The 19,218-nt window shown below is 59.7% G+C and overlaps 2 protein-coding genes across 7 annotated transcripts in view; one reads left to right on the forward strand and one right to left on the reverse strand.

The window, feature by feature from the left end:
* Positions 1 to 12,308, forward strand: SCYL1 (SCY1 like pseudokinase 1). Of its 3 annotated transcripts, XM_068554676.1 has the most exons (19): positions 1 to 181; positions 534 to 674; positions 885 to 1,007; positions 1,088 to 1,314; positions 1,755 to 1,845; positions 1,922 to 2,077; positions 4,423 to 4,581; positions 5,840 to 5,947; positions 6,708 to 6,821; positions 8,797 to 8,952; positions 9,532 to 9,720; positions 9,842 to 9,917; positions 10,196 to 10,360; positions 10,592 to 10,734; positions 11,005 to 11,096; positions 11,394 to 11,465; positions 11,559 to 11,771; positions 11,845 to 11,918; positions 12,044 to 12,308. In XM_068554676.1, the coding sequence occupies exons 1-19, from the start codon at positions 71 to 73 to the stop codon at positions 12,166 to 12,168; spliced, it is 2,535 nt and encodes an 844-aa protein (XP_068410777.1). In that variant the 5' UTR covers positions 1 to 70; the 3' UTR covers positions 12,169 to 12,308. The 3 variants fall into 3 exon arrangements, with proteins under 3 accessions (XP_068410777.1, XP_068410775.1, XP_068410776.1); XM_068554674.1 differs by lacking the exon at positions 11,005 to 11,096 and having other exon boundaries at positions 11,864 to 11,918; XM_068554675.1 differs by lacking the exon at positions 11,005 to 11,096 and having other exon boundaries at positions 11,397 to 11,465; positions 11,864 to 11,918.
* The window catches only part of LTBP3 (latent transforming growth factor beta binding protein 3), a 17,799-nt gene continuing 10,741 nt past the window's right edge, over positions 12,161 to 19,218 (reverse strand). For 3 of the 4 annotated variants that reach the window (XM_068554671.1, XM_068554673.1, XM_068554670.1), the window contains 12 exons: positions 16,720 to 16,842; positions 16,352 to 16,471; positions 15,366 to 15,494; positions 14,887 to 15,054; positions 14,615 to 14,698; positions 14,183 to 14,311; positions 13,941 to 14,078; positions 13,699 to 13,839; positions 13,406 to 13,567; positions 13,228 to 13,308; positions 13,015 to 13,146; positions 12,161 to 12,881 (listed from right to left, as the gene is read on the reverse strand). In XM_068554671.1, the coding sequence (XP_068410772.1) occupies positions 12,604 to 12,881; positions 13,015 to 13,146; positions 13,228 to 13,308; positions 13,406 to 13,567; positions 13,699 to 13,839; positions 13,941 to 14,078; positions 14,183 to 14,311; positions 14,615 to 14,698; positions 14,887 to 15,054; positions 15,366 to 15,494; positions 16,352 to 16,471; positions 16,720 to 16,842 (1,685 nt within the window). In that variant the 3' untranslated portion in view covers positions 12,161 to 12,603. The remainder of the gene's footprint in view (positions 12,882 to 13,014; positions 13,147 to 13,227; positions 13,309 to 13,405; positions 13,568 to 13,698; positions 13,840 to 13,940; positions 14,079 to 14,182; positions 14,312 to 14,614; positions 14,699 to 14,886; positions 15,055 to 15,365; positions 15,495 to 16,351; positions 16,472 to 16,719; positions 16,843 to 19,218) is intronic. The other variant, XM_068554672.1, reaches the window with a different exon arrangement.

A 19,218-nucleotide genomic window follows, 5' to 3' on the forward strand; every position in this document is an offset into this window, starting at 1 on the left:
CCCCGCCCCGGCTCGGGCAGCCGGAGGGCCAGGAGCTGAGGCGCTCGTTCCCGCGGCGGCGGCGGGGACGATGTGGTTCTTTGCCCGGGACCCGGTCCGGGATTTCCCGTTTGAGCTCAGCCCGGAACTCCCCGAGGGCGGCCCGCCCGGGCCCTGGGTCCTGCACCGCGGCCGCAAGAAGGTGAGAGCGGCCCCGCTCCGCAGGCCGCAGCCGACCTCGGTCTCGCCTAGTCAGCGCCGCCGGCTCCGCCGCGTTGCGCCCGCCTGACGTGGCTGCGGAGCCTCTAGGGCTACGGGCCGGGGGAGGGGGACGGGCAGTGCCGACGTGGCGGGCGGAAGGACCGAGGGACCGACAGGCGGACCCAACCAGGGTTACGTGGGCCCGACCCAGTCCCCAAGGGTTGACTTGGGGAGAGACCTGGCCGGCGGCCCTTCCTTTCCGGCACTGAACCAGCTCCGGGGACCATCTCGGAGGTGGAGTGGTCTGCCCGGGACCCGGCCCACACCCCTGAGGCCGCTCCGCCCCCCCACAGGCCACAGGCAGCCCGGTGTCCATCTTCGTGTATGACGTGAAGCCCGGCGTCGAAGAGCAGACCCAGGTGGCCAAAGCTGCCTTCAAGCGCCTCAAAACTCTCCGGCACCCCAACATCCTGGCCTACATCGATGGGCTGGAGGTACCTACCTGCTGCTCAGTCTGCCCCATCTCTGCCCCTCAGTTTTTCCCAGTCTCCCAGTCCTGTCTTCTGTCTTCCTGCCGGTTTCCAGCCCTTCTGACCCAGCGCCCCCCAGATTTGACTTCCCCTTCTTCACCCCTCTCCCCATCATGTCTCTCATCTCGCCTTCCTCTCGCCCCATCACTCCCTGATACCCCGTGTCCCCTTCAGACAGACAAATGCCTCCACATAGTGACAGAGGCTGTGACCCCGCTGGGAGCGTACCTCAAGGCGCGAGCGGAGGCTGGTGACCTGAAGGAGCTGGAGCTCTCCTGGGGGCTACACCAAATTGTGGTGAGGTGGGGGGCAGTGGTGATGAGAGCAAGGGTGGGGGGCTGCAGCTACCGGGCTGTGATGGCTCCTTCTGCCCCCAGAAAGCTCTCAGCTTCCTGGTCAATGACTGCAGCCTCATCCACAACAATGTCTGCATGGCCGCTGTGTTCGTGGACCGCGCTGGCGAGTGGAAGCTTGGGGGCCTGGACTACATGTATTCAGCCCAGGGCAATGGTGGGGGACCTCCCCGCAAGGGGATCCCGGAGCTTGAGCAGTATGATCCCCCGGAGTTGGCTGATGCCAGTGGCAGAGCGGTCAGAGAGAAGTGGTGGGTGACTGGGCGGGGGGGGCATGCCCCACCCTGCCCTATTCTGGAAGCCCCTGCAGCCTCAGGACCCCTAGACTAGCTGGCACTCCCCTGTCCCCTGCCACCTGGCTTGGGTGGAAACTAGGGTCCTCAGGGTGGGGCCCACTCCTTGCTCCCAGGATCCTCAGGGATGTAGGGCAGGATAAACACAGGCTTTGGGGTCAGGTGGTTCTGAATTTGAAAGTTGTGTGACCTGGGGTGGATGTCCTTGCTTTTCTGAGCCTCAGTTTCCTTATCTGTCAAATGGGGCTAATGAAACCTACTTCTCGGGGCTGATGGGAGGATTAGCTGAGGAACACAGCCCAGGGTTTGCCATGCAGCGAGTGCCTAGTGCCCAGGGTAGATTGGAGGCCTAGGCTGGCAGGTGGCAGGGCCTTGAGCAGCCCTGGTCACTGCCTCAGGTCAGCTGACATGTGGCGCTTGGGTTGCCTCATCTGGGAAGTCTTCAATGGGCCCCTACCTCGTGCAGCTGCCCTGCGAAACCCTGGGAAGGTGAGTGTCTGACCCCACCCAGCCCCTCTCCACCAGCCAACCAGCCCCTGCCCTGACCCTGACGCTTCTCCCACAGATCCCCAAGTCACTGGTGCCCCATTACTGTGAGCTGGTCGGAGCCAACCCCAAGGTACGTCCCAACCCAGCCCGCTTCCTGCAGAACTGCCGGGCACCTGATGGCTTCATGAACAACCGCTTTGTGGAGATCAACCTCTTCCTGGAAGAGATTCAGGTGAGTCCCCTGCCCCACCCTGGGCTCTGGCCCTACGTTCCTCACCCCTGTGCCCCCTCCCCACTTCATAGGCTCCCTGATAATTAGACCCCAGGAGACAAGCACAGACTGTGGAGCTAGGCTGTCTGGGTTCAAACCCTGGCTCCAACTGTTATTTATGTGTGACTTCTCTTGGCTGAAGTTCAGTCCTAATAACAGCACCTACTTCAAAGGAGCAGGGTGAGGAGTCAGTGAGTTTGAATTGCATAGTGTAGTTTCTGGCACATAGTGGGTGCTTAGTGACTGCTCCTGGCACTCTGTTAACTGGCCCTGGCCCTGATGTTGGGCTGTGGTGTGGGTAGCAGGGTGGGGAGGGAGAGTCAGACCCAGATCCCTGCTCTCAAGGATCTAGCATGGGGTAAATGGACCAGGTCCCCAGCCTTGGGGACTCTCACTGAGGGAAAGGGACAAAAAACCCATAAATGAGGAAAGCTGTGTTTCCTGGAATGTGGATAAGTGCCGGGAAGGAAAATAGTGAGGGTGGGGTGTTTAGGGAAGGGCTCTCTCAAGGGTGATGTTTGAGCTGTGACCTGAAGGGTGTGAAGGTGGGAGTCATGGGGATGGTAACTGGGGAAGAATGTTCCAGGCAGAGGGAACAGCAAATGGAAAGATGGTGCGGAGGGAGCCCTCGGCTTAACCTCATTGAACCTCAGTTTCCATATCTGCCTAATGAGAATAACTATAGTATCTGCTGACCCATAGCATTGTTGTAGGGAATGAAGGAGGGAGGCTCTGCCCTGGACACCCGCTCTGACCCGGGCTTGTGTGGGGCACACAGAGAGGTGACTGAGAATCTGGAATGGGGGAGGAGTGACAGACACTTCCATAGACCTCGATGGTCTGTGCAATCTTGACTCAGATAGGGGCTGGGAGGCCTTCCGAGGATGGGAACCTGAGCTGAAGGAGAAGGTGCTGGAAACGCTGAGCCCTGTTGCCTCCTGGGCAGTGTAGGGGCAGCAGGAGCTCTGTTACGTGGAGTTCTTCTTCTCACATGGCTGGCTCTGCCGGGCTGCCCTTCTCCTTAATATGTGCCCCACAGGAAATAGGCTGTTTCTGGCAGGTCCCGACGAGAGCGTGGGAGGGCAGTGCCCAGCGGCCCCTCTTCCCATCATTGAGCGCAGCGGTGGAGAGAGCCCGGCTGTGACTCTCTCAGTGTGCGACCTTGGATGCGGTTTGGCCTCTCTCTGGGCCTTTGCTCCCCTCAACCCTGTGGTCAGAGCACCAAGCCTGCCTCCCATGCTAGACTGAGCTGCTCAAGGGCCAACCAGGTCCTTCCCAACCCCAGTTGGAGGTCACCTCTTCTGGCCCAGGCAGCGGCTCTGGCGGTGAGGGTACAGCAGAGCGCACAGGGACTTTTGGAAGCATACAGGACAGGGTTATAATCCACACCCTACCTTTCCTGCCTGGTGACCTTGAGCCTCGGCCTCCTCCTTTGTAAATGGGGGAATGACAGCACTTCTTCACAGCGTGTAGCACAGCAGAGGTGCCACACCACCGGGTCATACCCTTCCTTGACGGCTTCTTAGCTGTGTAACTTGGGACAAGCTCCTTGCCCTCTCTGTGCCTCAGCTTGCTTGTTGGATTATTTCATCTGTGTAAAGGTTTTAGCACGTAACCTGCCTGGCGCGTAGTTTGTGCTCAGGAAATGTGAGTTGTGGGTATTACAGCCTCGGGGAGGTTAGGCGGACTGAAGGAGAGCATTGAGCTGACAGCCTGGCCTGTTCTGGCCCAGTGGGAGGACGAGCTCTGGGGGTAAACTGCACCTCATCCCTGCCTTTCCACAGCCTTCCACGACCTCCACCCACGGAGCTGCAGGTGTGCCCAACCCAGCCAGGCCCAGGGTGGGGGAGTAAGCCCCTTGGCCTCACTAAGCCTGTTTCCTCGTCTGTGCCATGGGGTTAATGGTACTCACACCTTGTGTTGTCCTGAGGAGCAGAGGCAACGCTGATAAAGGGCTTGATCCCCCTAGCGGCTGCTTTCACAGCAACAGGCCAGGTGGCAGTGACAATAATGACGGGCACTGAGCGCCTCCAGTGTGCCGGGCAGCTTTCATGTGCGTTTTCTGGTTGAATCCTCGGCACAGTTCTGTGAGACAGTACGGTTACTACCCCATTTTACAGGTGGGGGAACTCGCCTAAGGTCACACGGCTAATAAATGGGAGAGTTGGGATTTGAACCCAGCCCATCTGGCACCCCAAGCTTAAGTTTACCTTCGGGTTGGAGGTGACCCCCGTCCTTGCCTGTGGCTGACGGGACCGTGACCAGGCTGATTTCCCGCTCCCTGCATCCTGTCCACGCTCCCCAAGATCAAAGAGCCAGCCGAGAAGCAAAAGTTCTTCCAAGAGCTGAGCAAGAGCCTAGACTCGTTCCCTGAGGATTTCTGCCGGCACAAGGTGCTGCCCCAGCTGTTGACCGCCTTCGAGTTTGGCAACGCGGGGGCTGTTGTCCTCACGCCCCTGTTCAAGGTGAGTGGGGCCTGGAGCCTCAGGAACTGTGGGCCCAGAGACTGGCTGAATAGGTCTGAAGGGCAGAAGAGAGGCCAAGGGTGCGGTCAGCCTCGCGGGTGTCCTGGGAGGGGCAGCCTGGTCAGGGAGATCCAAGCCCACGTGAGGGGGAGCTCCTTTTTTAAATATATATATATATACTTTATTTATTTTTTTATTTTATTTATTTATTTATTTTGGCTGCGGTGGGTCTTCGTTGATGCGCGTGGGCTTTCTCTAGTTGCCGTGAGCAGGAGCTACTCTTCGTTGTGGTGCGCGGGCTTCTCATCGCGCTGGCTTCTCTTGTTGCGGAGCACGGGCTCTAGGTGCACGGGCTTCAGTAGTTGTGGCTCGCGGGCTCTAGAGCGCAGGCTCAGTAGTTGTGGCGCATGGGCTTAGTTGCTCCGTGGCATGTGGGATCCTCCCGGACCAGGGCTTGAACCCGTGTCCCCTGTATTGGCAGGCGGATTCTTAACTGCTTCCCACCAGGGAGGTCCCGAGGAGGAGCTTTCATATCCAGTGGTTCAGCAAGCCAGGGCCGCCTGACCAGCTGTCAGGGAGGTGGTGGGGACTTCTCGTCCCTGGGGAAGGGACACCCTGTGCCTCCAAAATTCTTTTTCCAGACACTCCTTCCTTCAGAGCCTGTAGCCCTTCCTCCATTTCCTCAAGACAGCCTACCCGGTCTGACCTGGGCACTCTGGTTCCCAGGGCCCAGGGGATCACCTGCTCACCACCTCACTTTCCTTCCTCCTTCCTGACCACTCGGCGCTCAGCCCTCTTGGCTTCTAGGGGCTGGAGCCTCTCCCCCTCCTCAGACCCCAGCCCACTGTTACCGGGGCGCCTGCCATTCCCCGCTCGGTGGGAGAACCCTTTCTCCAAAGGAACTTGGCATGCGGGAAGTGGGGAAGACGGCAAGTAAATCTTGTGGAGCTGAGAACCCCCAGAAATTATAGGCAGAATTCTGTGTGCATGTGGTGTCTAGGTGCTTGATTATAGGGAAGGGCACAGAGCTTCTGTGAGCCTCCTAAGAGAGGCCTTGACTCAGAAGGGTTAAGGGCAGGGCTGACTGAGACGGAGTACGGGCAGAGGGGCTGCTGAGGATATACCTGCCCCACCCCACCGCCCTCACCGTTCCCACCCTGGGAACTCAGCAGGGAGTCTGAGGGAGTTAAATGAGCCCAGTGAAGTCATCTCACTCCTGTGGACGTAGCTGAGCCCCTCTTCCTGCTCCTTCTCTCAGGTGGGTAAGTTCCTCGGCGCTGAGGAGTATCAGCAGAAGATCATCCCTGTCGTAGTCAAGATGTTCTCATCGACTGACCGGGCCATGCGTATCCGCCTCCTACAACAGGTAGGGGCCACGGCACATCCTGCCTGCTTCCACCCCACCCAGACCCCACCCTGGCTGCAGGGGAGGCCCCCTCCTCACCTCCAGCCCCAGGCAGGTAGCTCAAGCCCCTGCGCCGGCTACACAGGGACCCCAGAAACCCCTCCCTGAAATATACACACCGGTGAGGAACCAGCGGGGCTGTGCTCTCAGGAAGTCAAGATAATCACAGGGCTCATTGGCAGCTTTGGGAATGCCCCGCCCGCCCGGGCTGCAGGGCTTAAACGCCTCCCCCTGCACCGCCCAATCTCCTGGCTCGGTCCCCTCTAGAGTGGGGGTAATGTCTCTCTTGCCAACCCCAGGGCAGCTGGGAGCATCAGACAGGACTGATGGGATCGAGGGTGGGGGCCACCCGTGCTTCCAGGCATCATTCCCTCTCCGGTGCTCAACACACCAGCCTTCCTCACGGCGCTTCTCTGGGCAGGGGTTGCACTCTTTATAGACGAGGTGGTGGAGGCTCTCAGAGGGGGTGTGACCAGTTAGCCGGCCGAGCAGGACCAGAGGCCAGGCCCTCCAGCTCCCGGTCCCTGGCTCTTCTCAGCACCCTCCTGGCAGCCTCACCAGTCCACGTGGGCCTGAGGCCAGATGCGAGCTGGGGGCCTCAGGAGACTCCCCTGGCCAGCCAGTGCCTGCCGGGTGGAGAAACCATGCTAAGGCCGGTCCCATGTCTCTGGTGAGGGGTAGAAGGGCTGACTGCCTTCTCATGCCCCAACCCGGACCACAGATGGAGCAGTTCATCCAGTACCTTGATGAGCCAACAGTCAACACCCAGATCTTTCCCCACGTCGTGCATGGCTTCCTGGACACCAACCCTGCCATCCGGGAGCAGACAGTCAAGGTGGGTGTAACCAGGCCCAGAGGGGCCACCTCTGGTTTTCTGAGGCTTAGAGGGGGCTCATCAGAGGACACACAGGCCTTGGTTTTGGCCTGTGGGTCGAGCAGGTTACGGGAGGGGCAAGCACTGTTCTGCATGTAGGTCCAGGCTGTGGGTACAGCTCGGCAGGTGGCGGGGGGAACAGGATGGGCATGACCAATAGTCCTCCGTTCAGCAGACAATCGCTGAGCGCCTCTTTGTGCCCGGCCCAGTGTCCCGTGCTGGGATGCAGTATGCACAGGCAGACCAAGCTCCCTGCCTTCTTGGAGCTTCTTTTCGAGGAGAGGGGGAGGGGGCTTGGCAGACAATAAACAGAATTAGAAAAAAATATATTACGTTAGAAAGCGATGGAGAGTGTGAAGAGAAGAGTTTGCAGTTCTAAAAACAGTGATCAGGGAAGACCTTGCAGAGGAGATGTCGTTTAAGGAAAAAAGGTGAAAAGGGGTGAAGGAGGAGATTTGGAGGAAATACGTTGCCTGCAGAAGGAACAACAACATGTGCAAAGATCCTGAGGCTGGCATGTACCTGGAATGTAGGAGTAGCAGCAAGAGGTTCAGCATGGCTGAAGGGGCATGATTGTGGGCAGTGGAGTCTGAGAGGTAATGGGGCCAGGGCCTCGTAGGGCATGGCAGGGAGCTGATGCATTCATGGGAGTGAGACAGGAACCCTGGGGGACTGAGCAGAGCACTGACCTGATCTGACCTGTTGCAAAACACTGTGTTGCTGTGTGGAGAACTAACTGTCAGGGCAAGGGTGGAAGCTGGGACACTGTTAGGGGCTATTTCAGTGGCCCAGATGAGAGATGATAGATCAGACCTGAGTGGTAGCAGCAGGTGGAGAGAAGGGGCAGCATTGTGAAGGTGGAGCTGACAGTATTTGGTGATGGGTAGATGTGGAGTCAAGGATGGCTCCAAGGTTTCTGGCCTGAGCAACTGGAAGGTTCAGTTGCCATTTACTGAGAAGACTGGGAGGAACAGTTTTTTTGTTTTGTTTCATTTCATTTTCTAAATATTTATTTATTTGGCTGTGTCGGGTCTTAGTTGTAGCATGCGGCGCGTGGGCTTCTCTCTAGTTGTGGTGCACAGGCTCCGGAGTTCGCAGGCTCAGTAGTTGTGGCTTTCGGGCTTAGTTGCCCCGCAGCATGTGGGATCTTAGTTCTCCGACCAGTGATGGAACCCGCATCCCCTGCATTGGAAGGCAAATTCTTAACCACTGGGCCACCAGGGAAGTCCCTGGGAGGAACAGTTTTGCGGGAGGAGGTCAGGCCCAGTCTTGGCGTGTCTGTTAGCCAGGTGGACACGCACTGGTTATGTGTGTGAGGGTCAGGGGAGAAGTCTGGGCTGGAGGTGCACATCTGGGCACGGTCAGCTAACAAGGCCATTTGAAGCCATGAGATGGGTGAGCTCGCCTAGGCTGAGGTGTAAAAGAGACGAGGCTTGAGGAGTAGCTCTGGGGTGTCTGAACAGTAAGATCTCAGCAAAAGGAGACTGAGAAGCAGTAGGTGAGGTCAGAGGAGAACCAGGAGAGGGCGGTGTCCTGGAAGAACAAGAGACCAAAGTTGCGAGGAGGAGGGAGAATTCAGGGCGTCAAAGCTGCTGAGGGGTCAAGTTTGGTGAGGATGGAGAATTGGCCTTTGGATTTAGCAACATGGAGATCATTGGTGACCTCAACCCAAGCTAATTGATAGAGAGTGTATGTGGAGGTGCTTTTGTGAAAGTCTGAGTAGAGTGCACGCAACAGAGAGCTGACGGAGAGGGATGGGAGACAGGGGTGCAAAGCAATGGGGGTCGCCTTCCTCAGCATTCTGGGTAGGGGCCAGGACCAGGTTGGGGGTTGGTTGGGGAGGGCTTTGGCGGGTCTCCTCAGTGCCCAGGGCCACTGGTGGCCTCCAGAGTGTGCCCACTCCAGCCCACACTTTCCGCCATCTCCCGCCCTGCAGTCCATGCTGCTCCTGGCCCCGAAGCTGAACGAGACCAACCTCAACGTGGAGCTGATGAAGCACTTTGCGCGGCTGCAGGCTAAGGACGAACAGGGCCCCATACGCTGCAACACCACCGTCTGCCTGGGCAAAATCGGCTCCTACCTCAGTGCCAGCGTGAGTGCCCTGCACAAGCGCCAGGAGCTCTGTCACCGTCACGGGACCACAGCCAGGTCCCCCAGAGCCAGGTCTCCTTGTGTGGGGCTTGTCATCCTCCCAGAGACCTAGGCCCTGGGTGCTCCAGCCCAGTGTCTGAGGGTGGAGTGAGTTGCACCGGGTCACACTGCCAGTAGGTGGTGGGTCTGGGAACCAAACCGAGGCCTGCTTGCCCCCACGGCCTTGCATCCCCTCCCCTCAGCCAGGGCCTCTGAATGCAGACGGCTGCAGCTCCCAGGCCCTTAACGGGAATGAATGAATCGGTCCGCAGCGCAGGTGGGAAGGGAGGCACTGGCCTCAGCCCTGAGGCAGCTGCTGCTCTGGCCCCTGTCACTCTGAGGCAGTGTGAGCCCAGTGATTTGGGAGGAGAAGCCAAGATCTAGAGTTTTAAGTAAATTCTCCCCATTTGTTAGTGATTAACTCACATTTCTTAGACTCTGGAGGCCCCGTGGATGGCCTCTGTTCTGGGAAGTAAGGCCTGACAGTTCTGGGCCCCGTACTGACCCTACACTCAGGAGCCCTCTTCCCGCCCCACCCCAGACCAGACACAGGGTCCTCACCTCCGCCTTTAGCCGGGCCACTAAGGACCCGTTTGCACCGTCCCGGGTCGCGGGTGTTTTGGGCTTCGCCGCCACCCACAACCTCTACTCGATGAATGATTGCGCCCACAAGATCCTGCCTGTGCTCTGCAGCCTCACCGTGGATCCTGAGAGATCCGTGCGGGACCAGGTGAGGCACAGCTGGGGCTGGGCCCTGGAGCTGGGGCTCTGGGGGATACCTGGGCCTTAGCTGGCCTGGCAGGCTCACGGGAACCTTGGAGGCCCCAGCTCTGCCCCTTGCTACCCCACAGGCCTTCAAGGCCATTCGAAGCTTCCTGTCCAAACTGGAGTCTGTGTCGGAGGACCCCACCCAGCTGGCCGAAGCGGGTGAGTGGCCTACACTCGTGTTCCCTGTGACTCTTGCCACATTCTTGACTGTCACCTGTCATGGCCCCCTTCTACCTCATTGGAGCATCCGAAAGCTGGAAGAACCCTAGAGGACAGACTGTACACCACTCCCCCACCCCCATCTCACAGTTGGGAGAACGCAGGCCTGGAGAAGGGGGACGCCCACTGCAGGTCGCTCTGTTTCAGTTATTGCCCTCCTACCACCCTCCCCATGGAAGCCTGAGGTGTCCATACCTGTCTCTCCTGTCACTGCCCAGAGAAGGACGTCCATGCAGCCTCCAGCCCTGGAATGGGAGGAGCCGCAGCCAGCTGGGCAGGCTGGGCCGTGACAGGGGTCTCCTCACTCACCTCTAAGCTGATCCGTGCACACCCCACGGCTGCCCCAGCTGAGACCAACGTTCCCCAGAGACCCGTGTCTGAGGGTGAGTGTCCCAGATTGGCTCTATCGGTGACTGAGAGGGCTTGGAGTTGCTGGCACCCAGGACCTGTTACTGATCGACTTCCCCCCGGGATGGTGATGGGGACATTGGAGACTGGGTACAGTCCAGTCCCCTCGTGAGCTTCCCCTCTACACACCCCCAGCAACCTCGGCCCTGTTCTGAGACCTTCCTGGGGCCCAGTGTGTGGCAACTCAGTGAGCCTCTGCTCCCCAGGACTTCCTGCCCCAGCCCCGACCCCTGTCGCTGCCACACCCACAACCTCAGGCCACTGGGAGACACAAGAGGAGAGCAAGGACGCAGAAGAGGACAGCACTGCTGCCGACAGATGGGATGATGAAGACTGGGGCAGCTTGGAGGTGAGTGGGGCTGAGGAGGCCTACCCGGGGGACCCCAGCTTCAAGGTCACAGGCTGCCATTCAAGGAACTCATGTGGACTTGGCTGGAGTCAGACCTGTCCTCATCTGCACAGCATCCTGGGCAAGTAGGTGTCATGGAGCAGCCCTTGTGGGTTAAAGCTGACAGCCGAGCCCCCACTCAACTCCAGAGGCCAGGCTGCTGGTGGTTGGGTCAGCCCACTGATCCTCCTCCCTCTCCTCCACTCGCCATCCCTCCTATACCTGTTCTAGGGCCCACCCCGCCCTGTGATCAGCAAGCAGAGGTCACTCCCAGGCCTGCAGCCAACCAGTCCTCCCTGGGGCTGGGCTCAGTATGGGCTGAGGTTGGAGTGGGGCTGTTCTGAAGGGAATGGGGGCAGAGCTCTGGGTGAGACCCCTGAGGCCACAGGCAGGGGTGTGGAACTCTAGATCTCATTCCCCAGCTTCATAGAGGAGTGATGACAGGCCAGGTTCAGCGTGTCCACTTTACTGATGGGAGACAGGGCCTAAGGAGAAAACGAGAGGGAAGGCAAAAGAAGAAAGGGTGGAGCCCATGGCTGGGCAGGGGCTAGGGGGCTTCCTTGCCCTTTTGGGTGGAGTACAGGGGGCCCTATGGTCATGCTCTCCTCCCCACACTGCAGCAGGAGGCCGAATCTGTGTTGGCCCAGCAGGACAACTGGAGTACTGGGGGCCAAGCCAGCTGGGCTGGGCAGGTGAGCTGGGTGGGACAGGGTGCGTGTATGTGGGGGGTAGGGCCCTGCCCCTCCCTCCCTTTCTCTGGCACTATCTCCTCCTTCTCTTTGCAGACCAGCAACCCTGGTCACAAATCCCAGGAGTCAGACTGGAGCAGCTGGGAAGCCGAGGACGCATGGGAGCAGGGCTGGCAGGAGCCAAGCCCCCCGGAGCCACCCCCTGAGGGCACACGGCTGGCCAGCGAGTATAACTGGGGTGGACCGGAGCCTAGTGACAAAGGCGACCCCTTTGCTGCCCTGTCAGTGCGTCGGGAGGCTGGTGCCCAGGTACTCGGCACCTGTCCAGTGGGAGGGTGCAGACCTGGGGTGGACCTCAACTGAGAGTAGGCCTCCACTCCAGCCCACACTTCCCTTTTCAGCCGAGGCGGGACTCGTGGGGTGATGACAACTGGGAGGGCCTGGAGGCCGAGAGCCGTAAGTGCTTCCCCTGGGCTGGCTGGCTGATGGGCTAGGGCTACCCTCCTCTGAGGCAGGCATGGGCTGGGAAGCTGAGACTCAGGTTGTCCTGACGCCGTCAGCCCTCCTCCCCTTGTTCCCAGGACAGGCCAAGGCGGAGCTAGCCCGGAAGAAGCGCGAGGAGCGTAGGCAGGAGATGGAGGCGAAACGCGCTGAGAAAAAGACAGCCAAAGGCCCCATGAAGCTGGGAACCCGGAAGCTGGACTGAACCGCGGGTGTGGGCGCTTCCCAGCCTCGGAGAGCAGGCCCCGCAGATGTATTTATTGTACAAACCATGGGAGCCCGGCCGGCCTGGCCAGGCACATCTCACATATACATAATCAGAGCCACAATAAATTCTGTTTCGCACCCCCTGTGCTGGGCTCAGTCTAGCCCCTCTAAGGAGGCTGGGGTCTGGTGCCGCCCTTCGGAGACCGCGCCCACCACGTACATGAACATCAATTTACTTCGAAAACCCACTGTAAAGAGGCACGATCTGATTTATCAGTTTCTGGGAAACACCCTCTGGAAGGAAGGCCGGCAGCGCCAGAGAGACCCAACATCTGCCTATGAACCGGGTGGAGCTGGTATGGGCACCCTTGGAACGTGGGGCTCGGGGAAGGGGTCTGCGGGCCCCGAAGGGTCCCTGGGTCCGAGCCCCGAGTCAGGGCACAAGCGAGAGGCGGAGCTCGCCCCAAGTGTCGGGCAGAAACTCCTCGGTGATTGCCGAGGTCCAGACCGAGGGTGGTGTCAGCGGCGGCGCTGGGGCACGCAAGCTCCATGCGGGCGGCTGCGCGCGAAGCCAGCTTTGCAGACGCAGCGGAAGGAACCGCTCGTGTTCACGCAGCGCTCGCTCTTGCATAGTAGCCCGCGCTGGTTCAGCTCTCTGCACTCGTCGATGTCTGGGTGTGGGGGTTAACAGGTGCGGACTTCGCGACGGCGCTGGAGCCGGAGCCGCGCGGCGCTCTTGGTTTCCGGTCCAGGTGGGGTTCTGCAGGTCCCCGCCCCGCCCCGCCCGCCTGCCGCCAGCCTCTGGCCCCGCCCCTCCACTGACCCGCCCCTCGGCCCTGCTCACCGACGCAGCGCGCGCGGGAGGCGTCTAGCTGGAAGCCACCAGGACACTCGCACACTGCGCCGCCCGGCCGAGGCACACAGCGGCCGCTAACGCAGCGGCACTCGTCTGAATCCTCCTCCGAGCTGTCCTCTTCTGCGCCGGGAGAATGCAGACGTCAACACCGCTCCCAGCGATGGCCGCGGACCCCGCCTCTGTCCCTCCCTTTACACTCACCTCGCGGGGGCTTTCCCAGCAGCAGGGGACTCGCGTCCCAGAAGGAATTGCTCTCACTCTGCGACGTCGGGCACTGGGACCCTGAGAGGGCAGGGGGCGGTTAGCCGTCTGCGGCGTCGATTCACCCCGGCTCCCGCCCCAAACTCCCTCCCGGGCAACCCCTCCCGGGCCGGCTCACCGGCGCCGCGCGGCGGGCACGGGCGGCACTGGGCTCCCCAACCTCGGCCCTGGCGGCAGCAGCAGTCGTCGAAGGTGAGGGCGGGCCCGGCCAGGGGGCCCGCACACATGCCGTCCTCTCCGCGCTGGCTCCAGCACACGTCCCGCCGCTCCGGGGCACGCTCTGAGGAGCGGGACCCGGCGTCAGGGAGGAGCGCCCTCCCCCGCTCCAACCCACCCTCGGGGGAACCGCGGCCCCGGGTCTCCAGGCGGCGGACAGGGCTCTGGAGAGCCCAAGATGACCCTTGCCCTCACCGGCCGGGCTCTCCGGGAGCTGGCAGTCGCGGCCGGAGGGCCCGGGCACCCAGGGCGGGCGGCACTCGCAGCGGTAGGAGCCCGGCAGGTTGACGCAGCGGCCAGGGCGGCAGGCTGCGGGGTCCTGGCACTCGTCCACGTCTACGGGCAGCGAGGGGGTGATGGGTGGGTAGGGGTGGAAGTCACAGCTCGGCTCGGCCAGCCTCCCTCCTGTTTCCCCAGCCGGCCGACCCGGGTCTCACCCATCTCCTCTGGGCTCAGACACTGGCGCTGCGCCGGGCTGTACTCGGCCGGGGGCGTGCAGGCGCAGCGGTAGCCACCGCGCGTGTTCTCACACACTCCGTTCCGGCAATTAGACTCGTCCAAGCACTCGTCCACGTCTGAGAGAAGGAAAAGCGCGAGTGGTAGGAACCGGCCCCGAGTCGGGTGGTTGTGCGTGTCTCCCGGTTGCTTTCCCACGGCCACGGGGGCCGGCTGCACTCACCCACGCATTCCAGCAGGTTCCCGTCGTAGTAGAAGCCTTGCTTGCAATAGCACTCGTAGCCGGGCTGCGTGTTCACGCACTTGCCCTCCTTGCAGATCTCCGCCCCAAACAATATGCATTCGTCGATGTCTGCGGAGTGACAGGCCGTGGGCGCCCGCGCCCTCTACCTGCGGGGCCACTTAGGCCCCGCAGCGGAGAACGTGTGGGTGGGGCTTACGGTGGAAGGGACGAAAACAGTGCGAGGGGCTTTTCCGAATGCTGACGTAAGAGTGATGGGGCGGGGCTTTGCGGAGGGGCGGGGCAGTCGGTGAGGGAATGGGCGGGCCTTACCCCAGTACCCGCCACTGACAAGCACTGGCGGGATCGGGGCGGTCCAAACCTCGGCGGGCGGAGCAGGGCATGCCAGGTGGGCGGAGCCGTGTTGGGGCTTACCACGGTGGGTTGGGATGCCGTAGTTGACAATGTTGTTGTCCTGGGTGTAGCCCTTCCCGTCCGGGCAAAGGCTGTGGAACTCAGCTACAGCGAGACAGTGCCCGTGGGGAAGGAAGGAGGCAGGACTGAGCGCATGTGTGCTGGCTGTCGGCCGCAGGTCGGAGCTCTCGCCTCACTTCCCACCTACCCAGGGAGGGGCTCTCTCCCCCAGTCCGTTTCCAAATGAAGAAACTGAGGCTCTGAAAAAGCAAAGGGCCTGCCCGGCTCCTGACCTGAGCTGTAGACTGGGCAGGGATAGATCTCGCAGTGGTCTCCCCAGCCAGCCCCCAGGGAGCAGCAGCACTCCTGCTGGGTGACATTGGTGGCCAGTACACTGTCGCAGAACACGGTGTCATCGAAGTTAAGGTAGCACTCCTTCTTGTGGTGGGGCTGCTCCACCTCTGAGGGGAGGGGAGAGCAGCTCAGGTTCCTGCAGAATGTCTCTGCCTGTCCACGCTGCCCACCAACCTCATCCCTCTATTCCCCCACATCCCCTGGCTCCCCTTAGCTGCCCTGTGAAAGCCAAGCTCCACCCTCAATGTGGCATTCAGGGCCCTCCTGCGAGGTCTGGCCCCGCCGGGCTCTCCCAGGCAAAAAGAGATTTCTTCCTGTTCGCCACATTCCAGAGGGTGGGACCAGGATACAACTCTGAGCCCCAGCTGCAGCTCAGGGGAGTTGTCTAGATTGAGGAGGAAGCCGAGAGGGCACTCACCCTCACAGCCATGCTGGTCCTGGGTGGGTGTGAAGCCCTCATCGCAGACGCAAACGTAGGAGCCCTGCAGGTTCTCGCAGGCCCCGTGGGGAAGGCACAGACCCGGGTCCTGGCTGCACTCATCTATGTCTTCAGGGAGTGAGATGAGCAGAAAGAACCTCTCAGAGGGAAACGAGCCCCGCTTTCCCCGGGAGTATGCCTCAAGGGCCTCACACAAGTTCAGAACCTGAATTTCCACTGTGACTTCAAAGTACACACGACAGGAAATCCACTCGTGTCTGTCTGTGCATGTGGGTAGTTGTGTGCACATTCAATGCATTATTCTTCATAAAACCTAACAGAATGAAGTCCTAACTCTCAGCTCAGCATTTGGGGACTTTCAGTTTGGTCTCCCAATATCTTTAAGTCTCATCACCCTTTACTCTAAACCACCAACACCCTCAGCTCTGTGTTTAGGGCGTAGGTGTCTACTCTCCCTTAAAATGCAACTAGCTTCTTCCGGATCTCTGTGCTTTGCAAATACTGTTCTTTGGGCCTGGAATACCATCCCATGCTTTTCTCTGCTTAGGGAATCTATTTATGCTTTAGGGAACCCTATTTATGCTTCAAGTTCCAATTCAACTGTTGGAATAAATCACTAGTCCAGACCTCTTTTGGCACCCAGCACCCTGAACTGTAAGAATCAATTTACATGTCAGTCTCCCCTAGCTGGGAGCCCTGGGTCATTGCTCAATATCTAGTATATAGCACAGAACCTGGCAAATATTAGATGCTCAGTAAACTCTTGTTGGATGAATGCATATAGGGGTGATTTGGCACATAGTAATAAGCATCGTTAATTACTGTCATTATCACTGTTGTCATTTTCAGTGAAAGAGTAGAAGGATGAGTGAGTGGATGGATGGAAAGACAGATCAGTAGTGTGTCTAGGAGATTACTGCTGCCTGCCATTGCTCCTCAGGAGCTCTCAGCCAATCCCCCCATACCTTGGCACTTCCGGCCGCCTACCAGCCGATGCCCCTGGGGACAGAGACATCGATAGGAGCCATTGGTGTTGATGCAATCACCCCCAATGCAGGCTGCGGGAAAGTCACACTCATCAATGTCTGTAGGGAATCAAAGAGGGGGAGAATCTCAGGGGCTAAGCCCAATCACACACAGCCTGAGGCTTCCAAGGCTTCCCGAAGAGCCCTGGGTAGGGCCCACACCCCAGGCCTCATCTTGGATCTGGATGGGGGCTGGCCATGGGAGTGCCTGGCTTGTTTACAGGTAGCCCCTGGGCTTGGGCCCTGGGCAGTGGAGGTCTTGGGGTAGGGAGGAACAGGTCAGCCCCCCAGCTCAAGGCCCCCCTCACCCTCACAGTGGCTCCGGTCCCTTGACAGATGGTAGCCAGAGAGGCACTGACACTGGAAGGAGCCTGGCGTGTTGGTGCAGATGCCGTTGTCACACACGTCCCCAGCCTCACACTCATCCACATCTGTGGGGCACAGGGGCTGTCAGAGGGCCAGGATGGGATGGTCTTGGGCCTCTGCTACCCTTTTCCCACTCCTGCCCATGGCCTGGAGCACCAGAGCTGAAGTGAGTGGAGCTGGAGAGAAGCATGGGACCCTCACCCCGCTCCTGTGTGGCACACTATGCCCTAACGACCAGGCCAGGTGCTGCCAGGAACCCTGGGCCACGTGTGATTCCAAAGAACTCAGGCCTCCCCATCCTTCATCTGTTCTCACCAAACAATCCCATTCTGCCCTGGGCTTCCTTTGCCCCAACTGCTCTCACGGCTGCTCTTGCCCTTCCCCCACCTGCCATGGCTGCCTTCCTTCCCATGTAAATAAGCTCCCCTATATCTTTGGTCTCACAGAATAACTTGTTCTGCTTGTGCAGTAAAGTGACTTGGCTCTGAGAGCATGCTTCTGTGCAGTCCTTTCTGGTGGAAGCTGGTCGTTGCCCACACCCCAGACCCCTTTCAAACCACACTCTTCCTCTGAGGGGCACTTGGCCCCTACGCCAGCCTCTCTATTGCTGTCAGCACCCACCTTCCTAGCCCCTCTCCTTCTCTCTTCCTCCCCATCCTAGGAGTTTTCAACATCCATTTGGACAGCCAGGCCCAGCCTCTGACCTTACAGTCCTTCATCCCTCAGTTTCTGTGACCTTCACCTCAGTGCCAGCCACTCACTCTCGGTACAAGGGGCTGGGATCTGGCCCCTCTTGGACATCTCAGATGCAGCTTCCTTCCCACCGCCTCCGCTGTTCTCGAGCCCCCAACTCTACCTCCTCTAGCAAGGACCCATGAACACCTCTCCTTCTTCCTCACTGGTCTGGCAAAGTCAGAGCCCTAGCCTGCTTCTCAGGACCCTGGGTGCTGAGCAAGGCTGGAGCCAGCCACCAAGCGGAGCACCTGGGCCACTCCACTCCCTCTGGCCTCCAGCCCGGCCAGATCCTCAGCGCTACCCTCTCCTCCTCCTCTCAAGCCTTGACACTGGAAAGCCCCTAGGTAGCCCCCGTGCTCTTGGGCAGTTCCAAACCTCTACTGTTCTCCTCAGCCTACAGCCTACACCCCACTCTGGTGATCCCAGGTCTCACTCCTCCTCACTTGCTGCCTGCATCTTCTGGCCTCCCGGCATGCCATGGAAGCTACCCTGCCAAGGCCACCAGGGACCTTCTCGTCTCCCCAGCTAGTTCTTATTTTACAAGAACCTCTCTGTTGCATTTACCTCATCCTCCTCTTCCCTGCATGCCTCCGCTCCCCAGCTTCTCAGCTAGTGCTCCCTGGGCCCTCCCACCACCCCTGCTCCGCCATCGCCTGCTCCGATTCCCCTGCCTTCTACCGACGTGGCAGTATCCACAAGGCTCTGCCAAGGTTCCCCTCACCGGACCCACCATCCTTGACTGCACCCCAAGGCTCCACAGCTTTCCCCAGTGCCTACCCCGAGGCTCCACACACCCCCAGTGACACCCCAAGTCTCCACAGCTCCTCCCAGGGCACATCTCAAGGCTTCACACCCTCCCAGTGACACCCCAAGGCTTCACACCCCCACAATACACAGTTCCAGGTCGGTGTGTCTGGCCCAAGGTTTCCAATCAGTATGGCCCACCCTCTGCTGGCATTGCCAGCTGAAAGGCCCACAGGGACCACCCGCTCAACTGTCCAACATGAAACTTAATGTCTTCCTTCTCAAACATGCCCCACCCCAGGGGACCCTATCCCGGTGAGCAGAACCCACTGAGTCACCCAAATTGGAAACCTGAGGATCCCTTACTCCCCTCTCTCCTTCACCTTGACATCCAGTTAATGAGCAGCCCAGGTAACGCGTTCTAATATTTCTCTAATATCACATAATCTCATGACCATCCTTAGGCCTCTATTCTCATCAGCTCCACCACTGTCTCTGTCCTGAGTCCCCACCAGACCTCCAGCCACTCTCCACAATGGGCATCAGGGAACTTTCTAAAACAAATGGCCACTCTTGTCATTCTTCCCCTTAAAATGCTTCAGGTGCCTCCTAATATCCTCAGGGTGAAGCTCAACCTCCTGGGCGGGGCTTAGGTGGGCCCTTCAGGGGATGGGGACCTGCCCCTCACCGGCCAGCCTCAGCCCCCATCCCCTGCTTACACCTTACATTCCCTGTACACTCCGTGCTGGTGTTTGCCTCTGACTTCGCTGGCGCTGCGCCTGGCATGCTCTTCCCTCTCACCTTTCTTCGCTTGGCTAACTCCTGTTGATCCTTTAGGAGCACTCAGACCTCCCCTTCTCCCAGCCCCGCTGAGGTTTCCCAGGAACACCCAAACTCCATCCAGTCCTACAGCCCTGCGCTCTACAGTTGGTGTCTATTCTCCAGTTTCTCTGAATCCCAGC

Source organism: Eschrichtius robustus, chromosome 11 (genome assembly GCF_028021215.1).
Source record: "Eschrichtius robustus isolate mEscRob2 chromosome 11, mEscRob2.pri, whole genome shotgun sequence".
NCBI classification, from domain to species: Eukaryota; Metazoa; Chordata; class Mammalia; order Artiodactyla; family Eschrichtiidae; genus Eschrichtius; species Eschrichtius robustus.